At 58.0% G+C, this 23446-nt stretch overlaps 1 protein-coding gene across 26 annotated transcripts; it reads left to right on the top strand.

The window, feature by feature from the left end:
• The first annotated feature begins 3884 nt into the window (after positions 1 to 3884).
• SLC4A11 (solute carrier family 4 member 11) lies at positions 3885 to 22016 on the top strand. Of its 26 annotated transcripts, none has more exons than XM_055105120.2 (20): positions 3885 to 10179; positions 11704 to 11748; positions 14392 to 14556; positions 14681 to 14730; positions 14991 to 15222; positions 15303 to 15384; positions 15669 to 15792; positions 17770 to 17988; positions 18076 to 18169; positions 18278 to 18403; positions 18491 to 18604; positions 18699 to 18831; positions 19086 to 19159; positions 19570 to 19822; positions 19894 to 20000; positions 20083 to 20251; positions 20335 to 20508; positions 20639 to 20834; positions 20918 to 21087; positions 21436 to 22016. In XM_055105120.2, the coding sequence occupies exons 1-20, from the start codon at positions 10137 to 10139 to the stop codon at positions 21503 to 21505; spliced, it is 2640 nt and encodes an 879-aa protein (XP_054961095.1). In that variant the 5' UTR covers positions 3885 to 10136; the 3' UTR covers positions 21506 to 22016. The 26 variants fall into 26 exon arrangements, with proteins under 26 accessions (XP_054961095.1, XP_034802842.1, XP_054961094.1 ...); XM_034946951.3 differs by having other exon boundaries at positions 14678 to 14730; XM_055105119.2 differs by having other exon boundaries at positions 14389 to 14556.
• Positions 22017 to 23446: the final 1430 nt, after the last annotated feature.

The raw sequence follows: 23446 nt of genomic DNA, 5'->3' as shown, positions 1-23446 counted from the left end.
GCAAGGCCTCCAGACGATGCCTGTGCCATACACTCAGTCCCGTGTGCTCCTGGGGCGGGGGTGACGGGGGCCGGCCCTCAGCCTCCCCTGGACGCCTCTGCTGGGGATGCTGCGGGAAGTCCTCGGAGCTCACACTCCCTCCCTAGACGCCGGAGCAGCCCGTGGAGAATAAAATTCATCTGAAGAAACCACACTGGCTTGCGGGGTGGGAACTTGGGGAGTCCCAGAACTTGGGGAGGGGCTCAAGGAAGCCGGCTATGGGAACGGGGCTCTCCCGGCCCACCCGGGTCCCTCACCCTCGTCTTAGTCCGCCGTGCACGGGTGCCGGTTCTCGGCCCCAGCCTGCCGCGGCGGAGCTGTAGTAGGAACCACGCCTTTCCAGCCTGATGGGCGCGTTTCCGCGCAGTGAAAGCTTGGCGAGGTGGCTCCTCGGTCCTACTTTATACATGGGGACGACTGGAGGCGCTGACGGGTCAAGTAAGGGACAGATTTGGCGCTGCGCGTTGGAACCGCAAGTTCTAACGGGGAGGTTTGCCGGAGCCCGCGGAGCTCTAGAGGAGCGACCAGAAAGGCATCAGCTGTCCCCGTGCAAGCTCGGGTTCCACTCGCCAGGCGGTTCCTGCCGCACGTGGCGCGGGCCTCCCACCTGACCACACCCCGGGCCCCCGCTGGCCGCGCAGGGAGGTGAGGAAAAGGGGCGCCCGCCGCCAGCCCGTAGACACCCTGCTTTCTGTCAACCAGTCGCTGGGTGGGACAAGGGGAAATGCCCCACTGGGCAGATGTGGAAGCTGGCCCGGGGGAAAGGGTGTAGCCTCCGCAGATAGCTTCAGGTGATTGGGATGGTGGTCTTAGGCTTGGAAGTTCCTTGAGATAAATTAGTCCTGTGCAAACCAAATGCAAATCTGCACGGGAAGGGCCTGGTAGACTTGGGGGAGGGGGCTGGCGGCAGTGTTACCCTTTCACAACCTCTTCCCCAGAGCCTCCGGCATCCCCATCCTGCAGGCCGGGGTTTGAACTTTGATGGAGCGCCTGCGGTTGCATTATGGCAAAACCTCTAGGGTTTGGGGATTAACCCCTAGGAATTGCCAGAACGATGGGGACAGTAAATGGTGAAGGGCTCTCAGAGGGACTTAGAGGCCAGGAAACCTGAGGATGGGGAAAGGATCCCATCTTCCACCTGGAGCTCTCAGTAGGGACAGGGGACTACTGAAACCCTAGTGCTGCTTACCAGAGTGGGAGCCCCAGAGTCAGGGAATCCTGGCAGAGTCGATTGTGGAAAGTGATTTAGAGCAGATCTCATGTGGAGCTGCTGAAAATCAGAGAGCCCGCCGAGGAACACAGAGAAACACCAGTGTTAATCTCTATCCTACACTCTAGGGAAAAGTTATACCCAAAGAAGACATGACCATGTGACCCACTTCCAGCCCATGACAGAAAGAGATCAGCTTGGTTTCTGCAGGAGTCCAGACTAGTACCAGCTACAAGTCAGCCAGGCCCAGGCACTAGTATGTCATCAGAACCCTCTATCTTCGGTGGCTTCATTCTTCCCCTGCAGCAAGCTTCCCCTACACCACCAGCAGCACCAGGGGCCCATAGGCAAGGATCACATTCTCATCCCTGAATAATTACAATGGTCAGGAGGAATGGAGTTTTCTGATTAGCCTGGCCTTGGGTCTCCATACCAGGCCCATCTGAGAGGTGGGCCCCCCACAGAATGGCTTGCTCCCCTAAACCAGCATTACGCATCTCCCTGCAGTTTCTGAGCTTTTCTGGTAAGTCAGACACCTACTTGATTTTTTTTTTTTTTCAAGACAGTCTCGCTCTGTCGCCCAGGCTGGAGTGCAGCGGTGAGATCTCGGCTCACTGCAACCTCCACCCCCTGGGTTCAAGAGATTCTGCTGCCTCAGCCTCCCGGGTAGCTGGGATTATAGGCACATGCCACCACACCCAACTTTTTTTTTTTTTTTTTTTTTTTTTTGTATTTTTACTAGAGGAGGGGTTTCACTATGTTGAGAAGGCTGGTCTTGAACTCCTGACCCTCAAGTGATCCACCAGCCTTAGCCTCCCAAACTGCTGGGATTACAGGCATAAGCCACCACACCTGGCTTTTTTTTTTTTTTTTTTTAAGACAGAGTCTCACTCTGTTGTCCAGGCTGGAGTGCAGTGGTGCAATTATAGCTCACTGCAGCCTCAACCTCCTGGGGCTCAGGTAATCTCCCATCTCAGCTTCTTTAGTAGCTAGGACTACATGCATGTGCCACCTCACCCAGCTAACCTACTTTTTTTTTTTTAAACAGAGTCTCACTCTGTAGCCTAGGGTATAGATCACAGCTCACTGCAGCCTCAACCTCCCTGGGTTCAGGTCATCCTCCCCACTCAGCCTCCCGAATAGCTGGGACTACAGGTGCACACCACTATGCTGGGCCAAATTTTGCATTTTTTGTAGAGATGTTATCTATGTTGCCCAGGCAGGTTTCAAACTCTTGGGCTCAAGTCATCCTCCTGCCTTGGCCTCCCAAAGTGCCATGTTACGGGTGTAAGCCACTGCACCCAGCCCATTGTTTGGTTTTATAGTGCCTCAGCACAACCCAGGGATACCAGTGATCATGGGATCCTGTTTGAGAATCTATTTTTCTTAAACAAAAGAAAGGTCAAAAAAAAGAAAAAAGAAAAAGACAGGTCATGTAGAGCCAGGCACGGTGCCTCACACCTGTAATCCCAGCACTTTGGGAGGCCAAGGCAGGCGCATCACTTGAGGTCAGGAGTTCTAGACCAGCCTGGCCAACATGGTGAAACCCTGTCTCTACTAAAAATACAAAAATTAGCCGGGCGTGGTGGCAGGTGCCTATAATCCTAGCTACTCGGAGGGGCCGAGGCAGGAGAATCACCTGAACCCGGGAGGCGGAGGTTGCAGTGAGCCGAGATCGTGCCATCACACTCCAGCCTGGGCAACAGAGCGAGGCTTCATCTCAAAAAAAAAAAAAAAAAAGGCCGGGCGTGGTGGCTCACACCTGTAATCCCAGCACATTGGGAGGCCAAGGCGGGTGGATCACGAGGTCAGGGGTTCAAGACCAGCCTGACCAACATGGTGAAACCCTGTCTCTACTAAAAATACAAAAATTAGCTGGGTGTGGTGGCAGGTGCCTGTAATCCCAGCTCCTCAGGAGGCTGAGGCAGGAGAATTGCTTGAACCTGGGAGGCGGAGGTTGCAGCGAGCCTAGATGGTGCCACTGCACTCCAGCCTGGGCGACAGAGCAATACTCCATCTCAAAAAAAAAAAAAAAAGAAGAAAGGTCATATAGACTGTGATGTGGGGAATGGGCTGTTGCTCCACGTGGGTGGAGGTGAGAAGTGGACCAACTGGAGAGCCATTTTGAAGGAACAATTGACAAGACCATGACTAACTAGGCAACAGCTAAGGAGATGACCTCGAGGTAAAAGTGGAAAAAGCCCAAGTGGAAAAAACCCAACGTTTTGAAACAAATCCAAATACTTTTTTTGTTTCATCTCTAAAAATTTGACGAAAAATAAATTTGTTTATCCACAAATTATTCCTGTTTTTCCCAGGCCTCTGCATTCCTAAATTGACCAGCTAAAAGAGTTTGGCTTTTTAAAAAATTACATCAGATTCAATAAATTTTATGTCCTACTCATAAATGACTGTACATCTGTAAAATATATTTTTATATATATTAACCAAATAAAGTGTGAATAATTTTCATTTTATCCCACAAATTACTACTGCTTTTCCTGCAGCAATAAAGTGTGATTTTTGTTTTCCTCTCATGACTGGACATGTTTAAGAAACTTTACATCTCTACTCTGAAATTTCATGCCTGGATGAATGTACAAATAGAGAAATAAGGACAACAGGAACTGGAAAGATGGTTTGATAAGATTATTTCAGTTTGAGACAAAATTCATGGAATTTTCTAGCTACGAAAACTCCATTCCAGCTTATTTGTTTTATAGATAACAGTGATCAGAGATCTAAAGAGGCTGGAGGTCTTGCTCCAGGGTGTCGCCCTGGGCCTCCCCACCAGCTCTCTCTTCCCTGTGCCTCCAAATTCCTGGGAGGAGTTGGGGCTGGAGAGGAGGGTGACCTGGATGGGGTCTCAGGCCACATCAGCCCCCAATGGTGACATCCAGGCCCCTGAGCAGGATGGGGACCAGCAGGGAGAGCCATGGGTGAGGAAGACATGAGGGACACAGATTGGCCGAAGATGGCCAGGAGGTGACAGTCTACCCAGAGAACCTTAGGGTCACCAGGTAGAATTCTTCCTTGGGTAGCAGGTGATGGGATTTTGATGGAGTAGGGCCTGGGGGTAGATGAGGGTGGGGAAGGAAGCCAGTGTTTGGTTGTGAGAGGCTGGGCTGTGGAGGGCAGAGAGGCCTGACAGGAGGGCAGTGGGGCAGCCCCAGAATCTTCCTGCCCAGTGGTCTGCTGCATGCCTGCCACAAGACCTTGACAGTCTGTATGCCTGGAATTCATGAGCTCTTAGAATCAGTGAGCCAAGAGCCCTAGCCCACTCCTGCCCATGCTAGCTTTGGACTGTGAGTATGGACTGAGGGGCGGGGCAGACAGATGCCATCCTGAGGGGAGCAGGTCCTTGTTGACCCTCTGCAGGGCAGGGGCTCCTTGCCCTCCTGGATGCCCTTATGTTATAGTAGCCTGGATCTTTCTCTCAGTAGGGGTAGATGGCAACTGAGAGAGGGCTTATTGCTGTGTTTGTTGAGCACCAAAGGGTTATTCTTCCACCTACCCAAGGGGCCTGGAGATGCCCCCCAGGAAAGAGAGGAGGCCAGTGGAGGCTATGTTCCCCCTCCCAGCACCCTGCAGCATTACCAGGACAACCAGTCTCATGCTGGGCTCCCACGGATAGAAAGCAAAAGCTGACGGGACGGGAAGAGTTATGGGGTGGGGGAAGACAGTCTAAACAAAGATTGAGATCTCTTGAAGCCAGGTGTTCAGGACCAGCCTGGGCAACATAGCAAGGCCGTCTTTTCCAAAAATGTTGAAAATAAAAAAATTAGCCAGGCGTGATGACACCTGCTTGTAGTCCCACCTACTTGGGAGGCTGAAGTGGGAGGATGAGTTGAGCCCAGGAGGTCAAGGCTGCAGTGAGCTGTGATTGCGCCACTGTAATCCAGCCCGGGTGACAGAGAAAGACCCTGTCTAAAAAAATTAAAAATATGTGGAGGGGAACAGGAGACTGGCATGGTTGTTGGGGTCCAGTTAGACCACCAGAGAGTATCAGGCAGTTGATTCAGTGGGCAGCTGAGCCCAGTCACTTGGCCTGGTTCAGAGCTGGACATAGGGCTCCCATAAATAACTAACCATTACAGATGACAAGTCCTCAATCAGAGAGAGAGAGCGTGGGAACAGCACCTCTCCTCCCCAGGAACAGCGAGGAGGCGGAGCAGCTGCAGCTGGAGAAGGGCTGCCAGGGGCTGAGAACACTGGTCAAGGCAGCGGGAGCCCCAAGAGGCTGGTAAAATCCCAGTGACTTGAGAGAGAGCGGCTGGCTGCGAGGTATGGGAAGCCATGCCTGCCAAGGGTCCAAGGAAGGCTATGGCAGCCAGGATGCTGCAGACCCGAGGTAGAAACAAAAGGACTCAGCTGAGTGCCGTGGCTCACACCTGTAATTGCAATTTGGGAGGCCGAAGTGCGCAGATTGCGGGAACCTGGGAGGTTGAGGCTGCAGTAAGCAGTGGCCTCACCACGGCACTCCAGCCTGGGCGACACAGCAAGCCCCTGTCTTAATGAATAAATAAATATAAAAAAATAAAAATAAGGCTGGGCACGGTGGCTCACACCTGTAATCCCAGCACTTTGGGAGGCTGAGCGGGGAAGATCACTTGAGCCCAGGAGCTTGAGACCAGCCTGGGCAACATGGTGAGATCCCCATCTCTACAAAAATTAAAAAAAAAAAAAATGCCAGGCACAGTGGCTCATGCCTGTAACCCCAGCACTTTGGGAGGCCGAGGCAGTGGATCACCTGAGGCCAGGAGTTCAAGACCAGCCTAGCCAACATGGCAAAACCCCCTCTACCAAAAATACAAAAATTAGCCAGGCATGGCAGGCAGATCACGAGGTCAGGAAATCGAGACCATCCTGGCTAACAGGGTGAAATCCCATCTCTACTAGAAGTACAAAAAATTAGCCGGGCATGGTGGCTGGTGCCTGTAGTCCCAGCTACTCGGGAGGCTGAGGCAGGAAAATGGCGTGAACCCAGGAGGTAGAGCTTGCAGTGAGCCGAGATGGCGCCACTGCACTCCAGCCTGGGCAACAGTGCAAAACTCTGTTTCAAAAAAAAAAAAAAAAAAAATTAGCCAGGCATGGTGGTGCATGACTGTAATCCCAGCTCCTGGGGAGGCTGAGGCGGGAGAATCGCTTGAACCTGGGAGACGGAGGTTGCAGTGAGCCAAGATTGCATCGCTGCACTCCAGCCTGTGAGACAGAGTGAGACCCCATTTCTCTCAAAAAAAAAAAAAAAAAAAAAATTAGCCAGACACAGTGGTGCACACCTGTAGTCCCAGCTGATGTGGGAGGATCGCCTGAGGCCAGGAGATCAAGGCTACGGTGAGCCGTGTTTGTGCCACTGCACTCCAGCCTGGGTGGCAGAGTGAGACTCTGCCTCAACAAAATAAAAATCAAAGAAATAAAATGACTCAGTGAAATGTGGCCATCCGGGGTGAGAGGAAGGAGGCAGAGGGGAGTCGGGAGTATCTGGCTGGGATGCCCATTAGGCTAGACCAGAAAGCCTGAGTGGAATGGAGGATGGAGGATGGAGAAGAGAGCTTCGGGAGGGCGTCATAGGCCTGAAATGCCTCCATGGAGATATCTGCCTTTAACATTCCTTTGGGTTTTTTGTTTGTTTTGAGACGGGTGGGTCTCCCTATGTTGCCCAAGCTGGTCTCAGCACTCCTGGGCTCAAGGGATCCTCCCATCTCATCCTCCCTAGTAGCTGGGATTATAGGTATGTGCCACCGCACCTGGTTTACTTTTTGTTTTTTGTTTTGTTTTGTGTGTTTGTTTTTGAGATGGAGTCTCAGCAGTTTCAGTGGTGTGGTGGGGACAAAAGACAGGTATGAGTCGGTTGAAGAGACATAGCGGGAGGGGCATGGAGCTCTGGAGAAACTTCCTCTTAAATGTAGCTGAGGGATAAGGCAGCACCCGGAGGGCAAGGGGCTTTAAGGGAATTTTTTTTTTTTTTTTTTGAGATGGAGTCTCGCTCTGTCGCCTGGGCTGGAGTGCAGTGGCACGATCTCGGCTCACTGCAACTTCCACCTGCCGGGTTCAAGCAACTCTCCTGCCTCAGCTTCCCGAGTAGCTGGGACTACAGGCATGCGCCTCTATGCCCAGCTAATTTTTTTGTATTTTTAGTAGAGAGGGGGGGTTTTAGCATGTTGGTTTGCCAGGATGGTCTCCATCTCTGGACCTCGTGATCCGCCCACTTCGGCCTCCCAAAGTGCTGGGATTACAGGCGTGAGCCACCGCGCCCGGCCGGGGAATGTTTTGTTTTTAAAATGAGCCTTTTTTTTTTTTTTTTTTTTTTTTTGAGACAGGGTTTCTCTCTGTCACCACGGCTGGAGTGCAGTGATGCAGTCTTGGCTCACTGCAGCCTTGACCTCCCTGGCTCAAACAATCCTCCCACCCCAGCCTGCTGAGTGGCTGGGACCACAGGCATGTGCCACCATGCCTGGCTAAGTTTTTGTAATTTTAGTAGAGACGGGGTTTCACCGTGTTGCCCAGGCTGGTCTCGAATTCCTGAGCTTGAGCAATCCTCTCACTTCTGCCTCCCGAAGTGCTGGGATTCCAGGTGTGAGCCACCAAGCCCGGCCTAAAAATGAGATGTTATACATTTACTTCAGACCCCAGATTCTACAATCCACAGGCAAGATAAGTGGCATCAGGGGAGGACAGCAGAAAACTGTTAAGTGCGCCTTGTGGAACCCTAACCCAGCGGTTACAGTTTCAAGTCCACAGCCCAGTAAAGTCTGAGACCCCAAGGGAGGGAATGAGAGGGAAAGTGGGTGCCTGCGTCTGGGTCCCTCAGCCTGCCTGCCTATGTAAGGACCCAGTGGGGCACAGGACAGGAGATCTGGGGCACCAGTATTTGCCTTCAGCGTCAGACGATCTACACAGGACAGGAGGCAGGTGGGAGGACTGAAGGAAACAGCCTCTGAAACAGGGTCAGTCTGGAGGCAGCAGGGGTGTGGGCCTCAGGGGTTCCCTCCAGGAGGGCCGAGGGAACAGAACCGCAGGGGCAGAGCACAGGTGTAGCAGAGAAGGGCTCAGTGCCAGTTCCTTTGAGAGACGGTCAGGGAGCGGAGAGAGGGGAGGCTTGGTCATGGGCTCCTCTTTCCTCAGTGGGCTGAGGGGTTAGGTCCTTTGAGGAGCGCTGAGGAGACTGTGGTAAGGGGAAGCGCCCTCCATCCCACAGGCTTTCCTGGAACAAGTGGGTTGGAAGGACCAGGTGTTTGGGAGCTGCTGGGAGCAGGTGCAGAAGCCAAGGCATTCCCAGATGGGAGAGGCTGGGGGTGGCAAGGTGGCTTTTCAGGGATCCAGCCTGCATGCCACCTATGCAGCCATGCTCCGGGGGCGACATCCGCCTGTGTCCTTCAGCTCTCCCTCAGCCTCCACCCGCCATCCGGGAGTCAGTGCCTGGACTGGAGCTCTAGCTAGAGGGCGTCTAGGAAAGGTCCCAAGGGGTGCGCAGGATGACCTGGTGTCTCTCCAGAGTCACCCCTGCTAAAATACTATGTGGCCAGCCCCAAGTCAGTTGCAGGTCATGGTGTTGGGATCTTCCACAAGGCCTCCTGGAGTCGCGCTGGGGGAGGATGGTGTACTCAGTCCGTCGCGGAGCCCCAGGCCATCCGTCGCCAAGAGGAGCACTCCAGCGCTTCCCTCCTAATGCGTTCTTATCTTGCCGGGAGGGGAACTGGGCCAGCCTTACTCACCCAACCTATGCATGAGGCTTCCCCAAAGCGCCAGAAGCCCTTCCTTCGCAGAGGTGGGCTTGCCCCGGCCTGTCCCCGTTCCTGTACCATGGTTGGGGCACAGTGGCCGAGGACTCCGTCCCAGCGCGGCTGAGCCGGAAAGCAATGGCGGCCGGAGGGGTCGGGAGGTGGGTTAACGTTTACGGAGCTGCGTGTTCCGCTTCCAAGGGCCGTAGAGCCTTCTACCGGGAGCCACCGTGGATCAGGCCAGGGGTTCGTCAGCTGCATTTGCCAGACCGCATCGCAGCACGCGCACCCACACGCGCACACGCCCTACTCGCAGGAGACTAAGCGCCCCGAAAAGGCGCGTCCCCGGGCGGGTCGCAGCCGGTCCAGGAAAGGGGACAGGGCGCAAGGGCCATTTGGGGAAGGAAAAAGGGGGCGAACCATGACCTTGACCTCATAGAAGGCCGAGGACGTGAAGAGGCTGGTAGATACGTTGGCGAGGCTCGCAGCGAAAACCCAAAGCAGCCGAGCTCGGAGAGCGCCGTCTCAGCGCGCGAGGGCGTAGCCCGGGGAATGCACGGAGGTCCGTCTAGTCAGTCGGGGCGCGCTTCCTGGAGGAGGAGGAGAAGGACTTGCGGCCGGAGCTACCGGGATAAATGCAGGAGGCGGGGCAGCCAGCGGGCGTGGTCCTGCGGAGGTCCCCGGTCGAAGGGAGGAGACAGGGGCCGGCCGCGTACTTAAAGCGGACGCGGGGGAAGCCCTCCCGGGGTCTGCCTCAGTCGCACAGCTCGGTGGGCTCGTGGTGCAGTCGAACGTTTTCCCAGAAGCTCCCCGGCCCCGTCCAGCCCCTAACCCCGCGACGCTGGGTTTGCTGGGTCCGGCGCGCACAGGCTCGAAGGAGCCGGGTCTACTCGGTTTGGCCCAGCAGCTGCGAGCGGCGGGGAGCAGCCCAGCCCGGCTGGAGCAGCCTCCCGCGGGTGAGGGCGCGGGGCGGGCGGCCGGGTCCCAGCCCTCGGCAGCTCTGCCTACCGCGCCCGGGCGTGGCGTCTGAGCGGCATTAGGACCCAGGCGCGGCGCGGGGGTGTGTCGCCGGCTCCCGCTGCTGGCCCGCCCGAGTCGCCGAGTTTGGGGTCCCGAAGCGCCGGAGCGCCGCGTGAGGAGCCCGGCCGTGAGTGCGCGAGTGTGCCATGGCCGCGGCCACCAGGCGCGTGTTCCATCTGCAGCCGTGCGGTGGGTGCCTGAACCCGGGGGCGCGGCGGGAAGGCCGCCCGGGTCTCCGCCACCGTCTCCCGTCGGGGACCCCGGGGAGAACGCGGATGCCGTCTGCCTGCGTGGGCCGGGGCCGGTGGGCGAGAGGGCTGCGGGATTCCCAGCCGCGGGGAGGAGGGCGCGGGTGCGGGAGGCCCGGGCGCGGCTTCGCAGCCACTGCGCGCTTGGTTTCATTAGGGCTCTGCTGTCGCCGTCTTGAATTTCTTACCAGGTTTGAACAGCTGATGCAGCGGGTCGAGGGCGGGGAGCTCGAAAGTGGGCAGGGCGGAGCTGTGGGGCTCCCAGCGCCCCGAGCGCCGAGCTTTTGGGAGCCTGGCGGGCCGCCGCCTCGGAAGGTCTCATTTTACCTTCCGCCCGGGCATCTTCCCGCCCGGCGCCGCGGTGGGAGCCCCGGGACCCCTGGAGTCTTGGGAGTCCCGGGACCCCTGACCGTGCCCTGCGCGGCCGCAGCGGTTTCTCCCTCGCTCTGACACAGGAGGGCCAGCCCTGGGTCCCGGCCAGGACCCAGGTTTGTACGACCCTTTACCTGCACGTGGGCCGCCGGGACGGAAGCGAAGTGTGCACCGGCCCAACCCTCCCAGACCCTCGTCGCCCACGGCCGCTGTCCCTCCCACGGCCTGGGACGCGCCCCAGCGCCCCCGCCCCCCACTTCAGGATGCAGCCCCGGCTCCCGCCCCGCGCCTACATTCACATCCTGCGCCCCGACCCCCGGGGTCTCCGAGTCTGGAGGCGCTTTCCTCTCGTGCACGCGGCCCCTCCTGTCGCTTCCTTCCTCCGACAGCGAGGCACAAACAGCCGGGACCATCCGGGGACCGGCCCAGGGAGGGCGCAGCCTCCCCCGACCCATGTGTCCCTCAGATACTCCTCCCACCCCCAATTGTTCTCCCTTTTGGACCAACGGCTCTGCCTTCCAGGCGGCCGGGACGCGGTCCCAGGACTGGAGACCGTTGCCTGTCGGCCCCCGTGTGACCCGGGGCGCGTGACGGGGGTCGGGGGAACTGCGCCTGCAATGGGCGTTTATGGCCCCCAGGACCGGTCTGAGAGTGAGAAGAGGGATGTGCAGAGAGATCCCCCGCCTTGGCATCGGAGGAGAGAGGGGGAGAGGCCCGCTCGGGTCCGGTCCCTTCCTCCCGCTGCAGCGGGGCAGGGTTTTCTCAGGAAAAGCTGGGTTAGCGAACATGGTACTGGTACTAACTCGGTGGGAAGACATCCCTAGAACGTCTCTCCTCCTCGCCTCTGGCACGCCTGGGCAGCCCCTAGCAGATGGGCTAAGCAATTGAATTTCTGAGATTAAGGCTGGCTTCCCCTGCTATGGGGCCCCCTCCCGAGCACTGTCCCCTGCTTCCCTTTCTCCCTAGGGCGGCCTGGGTTGCATCCCTCGGAAGAGTGAAGGAATCAGCCAGGTCGGGGGGCGGGGAGACAGGTGCACACAGGAGGTCCAGGGCTTGGTCCATGGGGCTGGTGACCTTTCCGCTTCCCTTGCAGAAAACTCTCCCACCATGTCGCAGAATGGATACTTTGAGGATTCAAGTGAGTACCTCGGGGAGTGTGTGTGTGCGGAGAGAGCTTGTCGGGCAAAAGCCTCCAGGGCGCATAGCCTACCCACCAGAGTCCTGTGGCTTTGGTCGCCTATCTGGGCCACTCTAGTGCTGGAATGCTTTTGGCTTCCACTCTTCAGGAAGCTAGACATGGGCGGATCCCCCGTGGACCTGAGAGGGCAGGCTGCCCCTTCTCCTGGGCTACTTGGACCAGGTGAACCCTCTGGGATTCTTCCCCAAGGTTTTCTGTGACAATGGCCTGTTATCTGACTAGCCTTGGGCCAAGAATTCTGTATGCCCCTATCCCTCTGTCCTCACCCAGCCCTGGAGGGAATATCTGTCGTTGTCTCTTTAAAGAAATATAAGGCCTCTGTGCTGCAGTCCCTCGGGCACCTTCCTGTTGTCCCTGCTTGTACCAGTCCAGCTGTCTTCCTCCTCGTGTCTCTGGGCTGGCTTCAGGCTGTGTCCTGTGCCTAGCCCCATGAGTGACCTGACCATTCGAGGGTTGTTTGTAGAGCAGTGCGTAGACACAGGGCTGATGTGCCCTTACCCAGGGCCCTCAGGACATGGGGCTCTGTGTGCTAGGCTGCTGGTGGGCAGGTTACGTATGGGGCTGGGACTAGGACTTGGCATTGTAGGAGTCCCCCAGGAACCTGGTAGTGTCAGCTGGGCAGGTCCTTAATCTAGGGGACCTGAGCACTAAGCCTAAGGTAGAGCTGAGGGCATCAGGGGAAGAATGGGGGAAGAATGGGGCTGTGTGAAGGGCCGTGGAGGGGACTAGTGGGTGCTGGTTGAGGGGCAGAGGGGAGGCTGGGACAAGTTCGGGCCAGGGGAACCAGACAGTTTAAACAAGGCAAGCCTGACACGGGGAGGAAGGAGTTTATCATGAGCTCCAGAACCAAAGCAGTGAGGACGTCTTTTGTTTTGTTTTGTTTTGTTTTGAGTCTCGCTCTGTCGCCCAGGCTGGAGTGCAGTGGTGTGATCTCGGCTCACTGCAAGCTCTGCCTCCTGGGTTCACACCAGCCTCCTGCCTCAGCCTCCCGAGTAGCTGGGACTACAGGCGCCCGCCACCACACCCGGCTAATTTCTTTTTGTATTTTAGTAGAGACGGGGTTTCACCATGTTGGCCATTGTTAGCCAGGATGGTCTCGATCTCCTGACCTTGTGATCCGCCTGCCTTGGCCTCCCAAAGGCAAGGATGTCTTTTGACCTAATATTTCTTCTCTGGGCTCTGGAGGTAGTGCAGGCCTGGGCCTGGGGGTCACCAGTCCCTGGGGACTTTGATGCAGGAGGCACTAGGGCTTCCTACCCAGAAGGGGCCCAGGCTAAACTCAGGACACCGGGGGAACAGGGCCTGGGATGTGCCAAGGAAACTGGCGGCGGGAGTAGAAGTGAGTCAGGGTGAGTCACTCCCTGGCAGGTGCAGGCGTGCTGCTGACCCATCCTTGTTTCTGCACAGGTGTCTGTCAGGCATCAGTGGGGTCTGGGCTACAAGGGCCCCTTTCCTGGGAGTACCTACAAGTGAGGAACCTTAGGGGACCCACAAGACAGGAAGGGCTGCCAGTGGCCAGGGGTGAGGCAGGGATCTAGGAGGACTTCCTGGAGGAGGAGGTTCCAAGTGAGTCTTGAAAAAGGCCCTCCAGGGAGGGAAGCCCTCAGCTTGGAGGACAGGACCTTGCATGCCTAGGGTGCTGACCGGATGGCCTGAGGAGCCAGTGGTCAGGGCAGGGGGAGCAGGGCTGGCTCAGGCTGTGATCTGTAGGCTGCAGGGAGCCACTGCAGGGCTCAGGGCAGAGGAATATTTGCATGTTACCAGGAAATCTTCCTGTAGGAAGAGGGGTGTGCTGCTGGCCAGCTGCAGGAATTGAGGACCAAGGGGAGCAGGCTCTCACCTCTGGGGTCCCACATCCCACAGGTGCCATTACACACCCTCACTCTCCATGTGCCCTTACCCAGGGCCCCCAGGACATGAAGAGGGGCACGATGGGGGCAGGGCTGACATGAAGCCTTGGGGTCCTCTCCCCTGTCAGCCCCTGGCTCTGTTTCCCTGGTTTTCCTGCTCCCTAGACCTTGTCTGATACCTGTCCTGGGTCTCTCAGCCTCGATGCTTCTCCCCACCTGCCCTCCTGGGGAGGCGGAGCTCTAAGACCCTGTGCCCACAAGGCAGCGTGTGTGTGTGTGTGTGTGTGTGTGTGTGTGTGTGTGTGTGAGTGTGAGAGAGAGAGAGAGAGACAGACACACGTGGATACTGCAGCTTCTCTGCCTTCCCTGTGTTCCCTACTTTGGGAGGGCAGGGGCCAGGCAGTCTCATCTGCATTATTGCACTCCGTGCCTGCCCCAGTGTGTCTGGAGTGGACATGTTTTTCTCACGCTGAAGGGTCAGAGCTGCACAGGGTCCTGGTCTCAGCGGCTAGGGAATGCTGGAGACTCACTCTGTGGCAGCTGCCATGTCCTGTGTGGGGCTGGGGCAGGACTAGAAGCTGCCTTCCTGGCCTATGGGATGGCCTCTCCCACCACGGCCCGAGAGTGGGACAGTCCAGGGGTCCCTGCTGCCTGGGCTTGGAGCCCCTCCTTCCTGTGTGTGGCACTTTAACAGCCAGGCCCTCTTGCTCTTGGGGGTCTCTCTTGGTAGCAGCTGGGTCTCTAGGCTACTACAAGTGTGACACAGATGACACCTTCGAAGCCCGAGAGGAGATCCTGGGCGATGAGGCCTTCGACACTGCCAATTCCTCCATCGTGTCTGGCGAGAGTATCCGTTTTTTTGTCAATGTCAACCTTGAGATGCAGGCCACCAACTCTGGTATGGGGGCTGCAGCAGGGGCAGACTGGGGGAGGGCATGGGACTGGGCAGGTGTGACTCACCTTACTAAGAAAGACCTGAGGAGAGGGTGGCACCCTGAGCCCTCCCCGCTTTTCTCCAGCAGAGAATGAAGCGACTTCTGGTGGCTGTGTGCTCCTGCACACCTCCCGAAAGGTGAATGGCCTGTCCTGCAGGTGGTCCTGGGGCCTCTACCTGGGGGCTGAGGTGATGGCTTCCCTGAGAATCCTCCTGCTGCTCCCCTCTTCCCCTGCCTCCAGGAGCAGCTCAACAGGGAGCTCGCACCAGCCCAGGGCTGGGGGCTGGGGGCTGGGGGCTGGGGGCTGGACTGCTGCGGCTGGCTGGGAGGGAGGGACCAGGCAGTGACAGCATCTCATACGTGGGCCCGTGTGGTTCTGTCCCTGGGGTCCCCTCAGTACCTGAAGTTAAAGAACTTCAAGGAAGAGATCCGTGCGCACCGCGACCTAGATGGCTTCCTGGCGCAGGCCAGCATCGTCCTGAACGAGACGGCCACCTCCCTGGATGATGTGCTGCGGACCATGCTTCGCCGCTTCGCCCAGGACCCTGACAACAATGAGCCCAACTGCAACCTGGACCTGCTCATGGCCATGCTCTTCACCGACGCCGGGGCACCCATGCAGGGTAAAGGTGAGGCCGGTCTCCCCGCCCGGGCGGGGGCGCTGGGAGGGGCTGTTGACCTACCACCCTCCCCCTCACTCTTTCCTCAGTCCACCTGCTGTCAGACACCATCCAAGGGGTCACCGCCACAGTGACAGGGGTGCGGTACCAGCAGTCGTGGCTCTGCATCATGTGAGTTGCCAGGCCACTTGGCCCCCCCTTCTTGTCGCAGTGGAACTGGGCGTCCCGTGTCCCCTGTGCCCTGCAGAGGCCAGCCCACCTGTGAGTCCTGGGGCTCTGGCGGCCCAGCCAACTTGGGAGAAGAGGGCTGGAGCACTGCCAAGGAACATCCCATTTGCTCTTCTTTTCCCTCCCTAGCAGAGGTCACCAGGGGTCAAGGTCGAGGGGGTTCTGGGTAGGGGAGCCCCAGCTCCGCGGGGTGCAACTGTGCACTGTGTCCTCCCCGCCCCTGCCAGCTGTACCATGAAGGCCCTACAGAAGCGGCACGTGTGCATCAGCCGCCTGGTTCGCCCACAGAACTGGGGGGAGAATTCCTGTGAGGTTCGGTTCGTCATCCTGGTGCTGGCCCCACCCAAGATGGTGAGTGGGTAGTGCCGTGTCCTGGGGAAGAAGGAGGGCCCCAGGTTACCCGCCCTCTGCTTGGGGTCCCCTCCCACATGTCCTGGCCTCTGAAGGCCTGGTCCTCACCCTCCCCTTCACCTCGGCCCCGTGGGTGTGTCAGAAACATGTTGCTAGGCCCGGCAAGTCCTCATTTCCCCAGGGGTTGCCGAAAAGTTCGTATTTCCTTGACTGAAAGGAAATGCTTTTGACCACGATCCTTATTCAAACACGCGGCCTTCCTTTGGCCTGCCCGCCCGTCAGCCCTTCTTTGACTTGGCTGACTTTGTGATTTGCTGGCTAAGGGTCCCTGCTCCTTCCTGGGCCACACACCCCCTGGCCGGGACACCGTGCTTTTGGTGGGAGCCGGAACTGATACAATTTCGGGAGTCTTTTAAGGAAAAGGATTTAACAAGTCTCAACAGATGATTGCCAGGACCCCTCCCAAGGCCTTGGCAGGGCCTTCAGCTTCAGCTTCCCTTAGCTTCTTGTGCTTCTGCCCCTGGCCTTCTGTGTGCAAATGGGGTTCTCAGGGATCTCAGACATGGCGGGAACCTCCACAAATGCAACTGTGCTGGTGTGAGAGGAAGGGCAGCCCCTGGGTTGGAAGGAGTGGCCCCCAGCAGGGTGCCCACACAGAAGGAGCAATAGCCCAGAGCTGAGTTAAAGCCTGGTGCCTTGAGGCAGATCCCCCAGCCCAACACTGGGCTCCTACTCAGGAGCATGGACTAGTTCTTTTGGGGTTTTGTATTTGTTTATTTGTTTGTTTTATTTATTTATCTTTGAGACAGGGTCTCACTCTGTCACCCAGGCTGGAATGTTGAGGTGTGATCTCAGCTCACTGCAACCTCTGCCTCCCAGGTTCAAGCGATTCTCCCACCTCAGCCTCCCAAGTAGCTGGGACTGCAGGCACCCTCCACCACCAAAAAACTACAGCCAGCTAATTATCTTGTATTTTTAGTAGAGATGGGGTTTCACCATGTTGGCCAGGCTGGTCTTGAACTCCTGACCTCAAGTGATCTGCCTGCCTTAGCCTCCCAAAAAAGTTGGTATTATGGCCGTGAGCCGCCATGCCCTACCAGGCATGGGCCTCTTCTAAAGCAAACATGCACAGTGCCCCGGGACTATAGCTTTGAGCAACAGACGGGCAGACACTGCCCCTAGGTGAGCAGGTTGCTGTGATGAGGGCTGGACACTGAGTTCGTGAGTTCCTGGTTCATGGACGGGCTTCACCTTGGCCAGGCCAGAGAGAGAGTGCCTGATGGGCTCGGATCCTCTCTGAAAGTCAAACCAGCAGACAGTGCAAATACCACTGGGGAAACGTAGCTGGGTAAACATTTTTCTCCACTGTGGTTTCATTATCTGTGATTACACAGACTTTTGTTGCTTAGGACAAAAGTAGTATCTTGAGTTTATAAGAAATCGTGAGTTTATAACAAAAATATAGATCGATGGTAGTTGTGGTGATCTGCTGACCTGGTTGAAATCATGGCAGAGTACACTAATGCCTGAACTTTGTGGAATAAAACCTGCTACCAGCATCTGGGCACAGTGGCTCGTGCCTGTAATCCCAGCACTTTGGGAGGCCTAGACAGATGGATTGCTTGAGGCCAGGAGTTTGAGACCAGCCTGGTCAACATAGTGAGACCTCGTCTCTACAAAAAGTTAAAAATTAAAAATTGCCTGGCATGGTGGTGCGTGCCTGTGGTCCCAGCTACTCAGGGGACTGATGTGGGAGAATCACTTGAGCCTGGGAGGTCGAGGCTACGATAAGCCGTGAGTGTGCCACTGCACTCAGCCTGGGTGACAGTGAGACCCTGTCTCAAAAAAACAAAAAAAACAAACAGACAAAAAACCTGCTGCCAGTTCATGGGGAGAGCACCTTCACCTGCTCGGCCCGGGCGGGGCCTCCTCTGTTCCACAGGGGTGGTGGAGGTGACTCCCATCCTCCACCCCTAGAAAAGCACTAAGACTGCGATGGAGGTGGCACGCACGTTTGCCACCATGTTCTCGGATATCGCCTTCCGCCAGAAGCTCCTGGAGACCCGCACAGAGGAGGAATTCAAGGAGGCCTTGGTGCATCAGAGACAGCTGCTCACCATGGTGAGCCACGGTCCAGTGGCGCCGAGAACGAAGGAACGCGGCACAGTCTCCCTCCCTGCCCACAGACACCCAGAGGTACAGGGTAGAGGCCGGCGGGGGCCGGCAGGGTCGGCGGGGGCATGGGCCGGACAGGACTAACAGGCGCTCTGTCCTCTCCTCCAGCCCCCAAAGTGCAAGGACTTTGTCCCTTTTGGGAAGGGCATCCGGGAGGACATCGCACGCAGGTTCCCCTTGTACCCCTTGGACTTCACTGATGGTACGTGGCCTCGTGGCCCATCTGGGCCTCTGCTTTCCAGGCCTTGGGCCCGCACGTGTGCCTGTCCTGCATCCCCAGCAAACCCTCTCTCCCATCCCCCATTCCTAGGCATTATTGGGAAAAACAAGGCTGTGGGCAAATACATCACCACCACCCTGTTCCTCTACTTCGCCTGCCTCCTGCCCACCATCGCTTTCGGGTCTCTCAATGACGAGAACACAGACGGGGCCATCGGTGAGGGGCTGGCGGTGGGCGGTGGGCAGGCGTATGCTGGGCAGGGCCCTGGGCTGTGGCGCCCACCTGACCTCCGCACCCCCACAGACGTGCAGAAGACCATAGCCGGGCAGAGCATCGGGGGCCTGCTCTACGCGCTCTTCTCTGGGCAGCCATTGGTGATTCTGCTGACCACCGCGCCCCTGGCGCTCTACATCCAGGGTGCAGTGGGGGCTGAGGCGGGAGATGGTGCCTGAGACCCCTGGTTCCTGCTGGGCCCTGACCCGCCCTGCCCCGCCCTGCCCCCTGCCTGCAGTGATTCGTGTCATCTGTGATGACTATGACCTGGACTTCAACTCCTTCTACGCATGGACGGGCCTGTGGAATAGTTTCTTCCTTGCGCTTTATGCCTTTTTCAACCTCAGCCTGGTCATGAGTCTCTTCAAGAGGTGACTGGCCCTTCCGTGAGCTGCTGGGACCCTCAAGGCTTGGGATCTGGTTCAGCCCCCTGTAACCCCAGGGTGGTGGGGGTGCCCCCACCATATTGCTGCCCCAAGGGGCTGGGGTGGGCTCAGGCAAGGCCTGGGGCGCTGGCCTTCTTCCTGGCAGGGGGAGGCAGGGGACTGTGCAGGGGCTCAGGGAGGCCTCCCCCACCTGCCCCCTGACCACACCCACTCTGATGAGGCTCATGGCCTCCTGGCAGGTCGACGGAGGAGATCATTGCCCTCTTCATTTCCATCACATTTGTGCTGGATGCTGTCAAGGGCATGGTTAAAAGTGAGTGCGGCTGGGGGCCACCTGCTGCACAGGGCGCTCAGCCGAGATGGGAGGTTCTGCACTGCCCCTGGCTGGGGGCACATAGGACTGGCTCAAGCTGAGTGTGTGCCCGTGATCAAGGGTGCGGTGCTCTGGGAGCCCTGGGCTGGCAGAGGGCAGAGCCCCCCACGCTGGAGGGTGACGGGGCCGCCCCAGGTGGGATCAGCCGTGGGGGCAGAGGCACTGGGCCGACTGTGATGAGGTGTCAGAGATGGGACAGGGGCAGTGGGCAGGAGTGTGGGTGCATGGGCACGTCGGCAGGGTCCCCTCACCTTCCCCCTGGAGCCCTCTCTCCCTGAGATCCCCTCCCTCCAGGGCCTCCCCCTGCCACATGCTGGAGAGGGCTGAGGCCCGTGGGTCTGTGTCCACAGTCTTCTGGAAGTACTACTATGGGCATTACTTGGACGACTATCACACAAAAAGGACTTCATCCCTTGTCAGCCTGTCAGGCCTCGGCGCCAGCCTCAACGCCAGCCTCCACACTGCCCTCAACGCCAGCTTCCTGGCCAGCCCCACGGAGCTACCCTCGGCCACACACTCAGGCCAGGCGACCGCCGTGCTCAGCCTCCTCATCATGCTGGGCACGCTCTGGCTGGGCTACACCCTCTACCAATTTAAGAAGAGGTGAGGGGCTGCATGGGGAGGGGAGGGGCCGCATGGGTCAAAGGCTGTGCTTATGCACCTGCTGTCCCCAGCCCCTACCTGCACCCCTGCGTGCGAGAGATCCTGTCCGACTGTGCCCTGCCCATCGCGGTGCTCGCCTTCTCCCTCATCAGCTCCCATGGCTTCCGGGAAATCGAGAGTGAGTTGGGGCCGGGCGGTGGGTGACGTGGGGTAGCTCCCCAGGCGCTGCAGGCATAGCAGTAGCCTGTCCCCTACTGCAGTGAGCAAGTTCCGCTACAACCCCAGCGAGAGCCCCTTTGCGATGGCGCAGATCCAGTCGCTGTCCCTGAGGGCCATCAGCGGTGCCATGGGCCTCGGCTTCCTGCTGTCCATGCTCTTCTTCATCGAGCAGAACTTGGTGGCCGCCTTGGTGAATGCGCCGGAGAACAGGTGTGGAGGGTGGGTGAGGGTGGGGTGGGCGGGGCCCGGGCCTCTGCTGTGGGGCTCTGTCCACGAGTGCCCGTCTGCTGCAGGCTGGTGAAGGGCACTGCCTACCACTGGGACCTCTTGCTCCTCGCCATCATCAACACAGGGCTGTCCCTGTTTGGGCTGCCTTGGATCCATGCCGCCTACCCCCACTCCCCGCTGCACGTGCGAGCCCTGGCCTTAGTGGAGGAGCGTGTGGAGAACGGACACATCTATGACACGTGAGTGTGAGGCTGGCAAGAGCCGTGGACCCTGAGGAGTGGGGAGCCTCTGGCCACATGGGACATAGGGAGGAGTGAGGCCCTGTGGACAGGGGTGCAGAGGTGACACTCGCGGCTCGGGCCACCGCAGGATTGTGAACGTGAAGGAGACGCGGCTGACCTCGCTGGGTGCCAGCGTCCTGGTGGGCCTGTCCCTGTTGCTGCTGCCGGTCCCGCTTCAGTGGATCCCCAAGCCCGTGCTCTATGGCCTCTTCCTCTACATCGCACTCACCTCCCTCGATGGCAACCAGCTCGTCCAGCGCGTGGCCCTGCTGCTCAAGGAGCAGGTGAGCGCTTGGCCCTGCGAGGGAGTGGCGTGGGTGGGGACACAGCCCCATGCCTGCCCACACCCGGTCCCTGCCGCCCACAGACTGCGTACCCCCCGACACACTACATCCGGAGGGTGCCCCAGAGGAAGATCCACTACTTCACGGGCCTGCAGGTGCTTCAGCTGCTGCTGCTGTGTGCCTTCGGCATGAGTTCCCTGCCCTACATGAAGATGATCTTTCCCCTCATCATGATCGCCATGATCCCCATCCGGTACAGGCGGGTGGGCAGTGGGCAGGAGGGGCCCAGTCTAGGTGTGGAGAATGGGCGGGCTGGGGCAGCGGCTGGGAGGAGGGGTCCCACCTAGGGGCAGAGAATGGGCGGGTTGGGGTGGGTGCCCAGGAGGAGGGGTCCTGCCTAGGGGTGGAGAGTAGGCGGGCTGGGGTGGGTGGTGGGCAGGAGGGGCTCCAGTCTAGGAGTGGAGAGTGGGCGGGCTGGGGATAGGTGGGCGGGGAGGAGAGGCCTAGCCTGGCCCTGTGGGTGGGCTGGGGTGGGCTGGGATGGGTGTCCACTGCCTTCTCTCTGATCCAGGCTCATCCTCCTGTCCCTCCCTCCCCACAGCTATATCCTGCTGCCCCGAATCATTGAAGCCAAGTACTTGGATGTCATGGATGCTGAGCACAGGCCTTGACTGGCAGACCTTGGCCACGCCCCATTCGCCAGCTCTCCACGTCCTCCCAGGCTGGCTCTGGAGCTGTGAGGGGAGGTGTAGGTGTGTGGGTGACTGCTCTGTGCTGCACCTTCTCATGGCTGACTCAGGCCTGGGGCATCTGGGCATTGTAGGGGTGCAGTGGTATGTGCCCACCCCTCTCCCATTATCCTTTAGCTTTAGGCCAAGAGCGTTGCTCAGGGCAGCTTCTGCCCAGGGTGGGTGGGACTGAGCAGGATGGATTTTCTTTTGATAAAAGAGTCGATGCCTGAAAGAGAAACCATTTCCTTGATTGTGTAAGGAACTTGCTGGACACACATTAGAGAATAAAGCTCCTGTTTCTAGGCTCCTATGTGCCACCTGTGTCCCTGCTACTGCCACCCCACCCCCACTCTGGGGAGGGGAAGCCCTCCCTGGGGAAGTGGAATGCAAGGGACAGAGTTTGTGGAGTGCCACCTGTAGGTCTGTCACCTCCAACGTCGCACAGTGGGTGCTGGCCCAACAGTGAAACATGGAAGATCCAGGAGGCCTTTGCATGGCCATTTTTCCAGGGACCTGCAGGGAAAGCGTTCTGGGAACAGCATGTGCAAGGGTCCAGAGGAGCGAGGGCTTGGGGCCACTGAGGCGCTGTGGCTGGCGAAGAGCAGTGGGGCGGGAGGGACCATCAGGGTGACAGCAAAGGGCCCTGTGACTCTCAGATGAAAGCTGCCTGCCGGGAGGCCGAGGCTTCGTGTGGAGCACTTGTGAACCATCCCATCTGTTGTGCGGATCCTGGATTTTACAGGGCAGGGGCAGCACTGGTGGCGATGGAGGGAGGTGGGAGGACTGCCGACGGCAGGACACGGGGAGGGAGAAGGTGCAGTGCTTCTGGCTTGCTCATTTGTTGGTGGGTCAGGGTCTCACAATGGCAGCCGACAACAGGGAATATGGCTCTGAGGCTCAGGGGAGTGCCCGGTGCGCAGCATCAGTGGTCAGCAGGAACACCTGGGGCTCACATCACCTCCTGGACTGGCTTGACACATGCCCCATGGACTAAGTTAGCCGACAGAAGAGATTGGCTGCATCTAAAACTGAAAATATATCTGAAATATGCAAAGAATTCCTGCAAACCAACAAAGGACAGCAGCCCCAACAGAAGAGGCAGAGGCCGTGAACAGGGGAAGAAGGAGGCCCAACTGTAACAGGAGTAGCGAGAGGTGCTCAGACCCCTTGGTAATTAGAGAAACGTAAGCCCACATGAGACGCCACCTTACACTGGGTAGCCTGGTGCTGAATGGGAGATCAGGAGCCCCCAGGGCCCCGAGAACCAATCCAGGTGGGTATGAGCATGCTCTCCACACTGCTGTCTGGGGACGGGTAGCGAGTGTGGAAAAACAAACTCAAAACGTTTTCCTCCGCTCTCACTGTGCACAACAATCAACCCAGAAGACTTCTGTGACCAAGCGAGGGATTTGTCACGGGACAGCTGCTGGGTGCCCACCAATTCAATTCAATTCAACCCAACTGCTACCTGCCAGGAGATAGCTTCAGAAACCCCAAGTTGAGGGCTCAGTCCCACAAGACCACCCCTTCCTTCCCACCAGTCTGAGGTCTGGGCCTGCAGAACTTGACACACTGTCTTCGACTTGGGGTTCACACGACTCCTCTTTTAGGTTCAATTAATTTGCTAGAGTGGTTCACAAGTCAGGGAAACATTTATATTTAGCAGGTTTTAATTTTGTTGTTGTTGAGACAGCGTCTCACTCTCAATGTGCAAGGGCATGATCTCGGCTCACTGCAACCTCCGCCTCCTGGGCTCAAGCGATTCTCATGCCTCAGCCTCCCAAATAGCTGGGATTATAGGTGCCTGCCACTACACCTGGCTAATTTTTGTATTTTTAGTAGAGATGGGGTTTCACCATGTTGGCCAGGCTGGTCTTGAAC

Source organism: Pan paniscus, chromosome 21 (assembly GCF_029289425.2).
Source record: "Pan paniscus chromosome 21, NHGRI_mPanPan1-v2.0_pri, whole genome shotgun sequence".
Lineage (NCBI taxonomy): Eukaryota > Metazoa > Chordata > Mammalia > Primates > Hominidae > Pan > Pan paniscus.
Note: the sequence above shows the minus strand (reverse complement) of the source record. Positions and strands in the feature narration are given on the sequence as shown.

Bases quoted from the DNA above. Each gene is read 5' to 3' on its own strand.
- SLC4A11 (XM_055105105.2), top strand. From the start codon at position 10,874: ATGCAGCCCCGGCTCCCGCCCCGCGCCTACATTCACATCCTGCGCCCC. The intron at 18,832-19,085 runs GTGACTGGCCCT...GCCTCCTGGCAG, and splicing joins GTCATGAGTCTCTTCAAGAG to GTCGACGGAGGAGATCATTG. The intron at 19,160-19,569 runs GTGAGTGCGGCT...CTGTGTCCACAG, and splicing joins TGTCAAGGGCATGGTTAAAA to TCTTCTGGAAGTACTACTAT.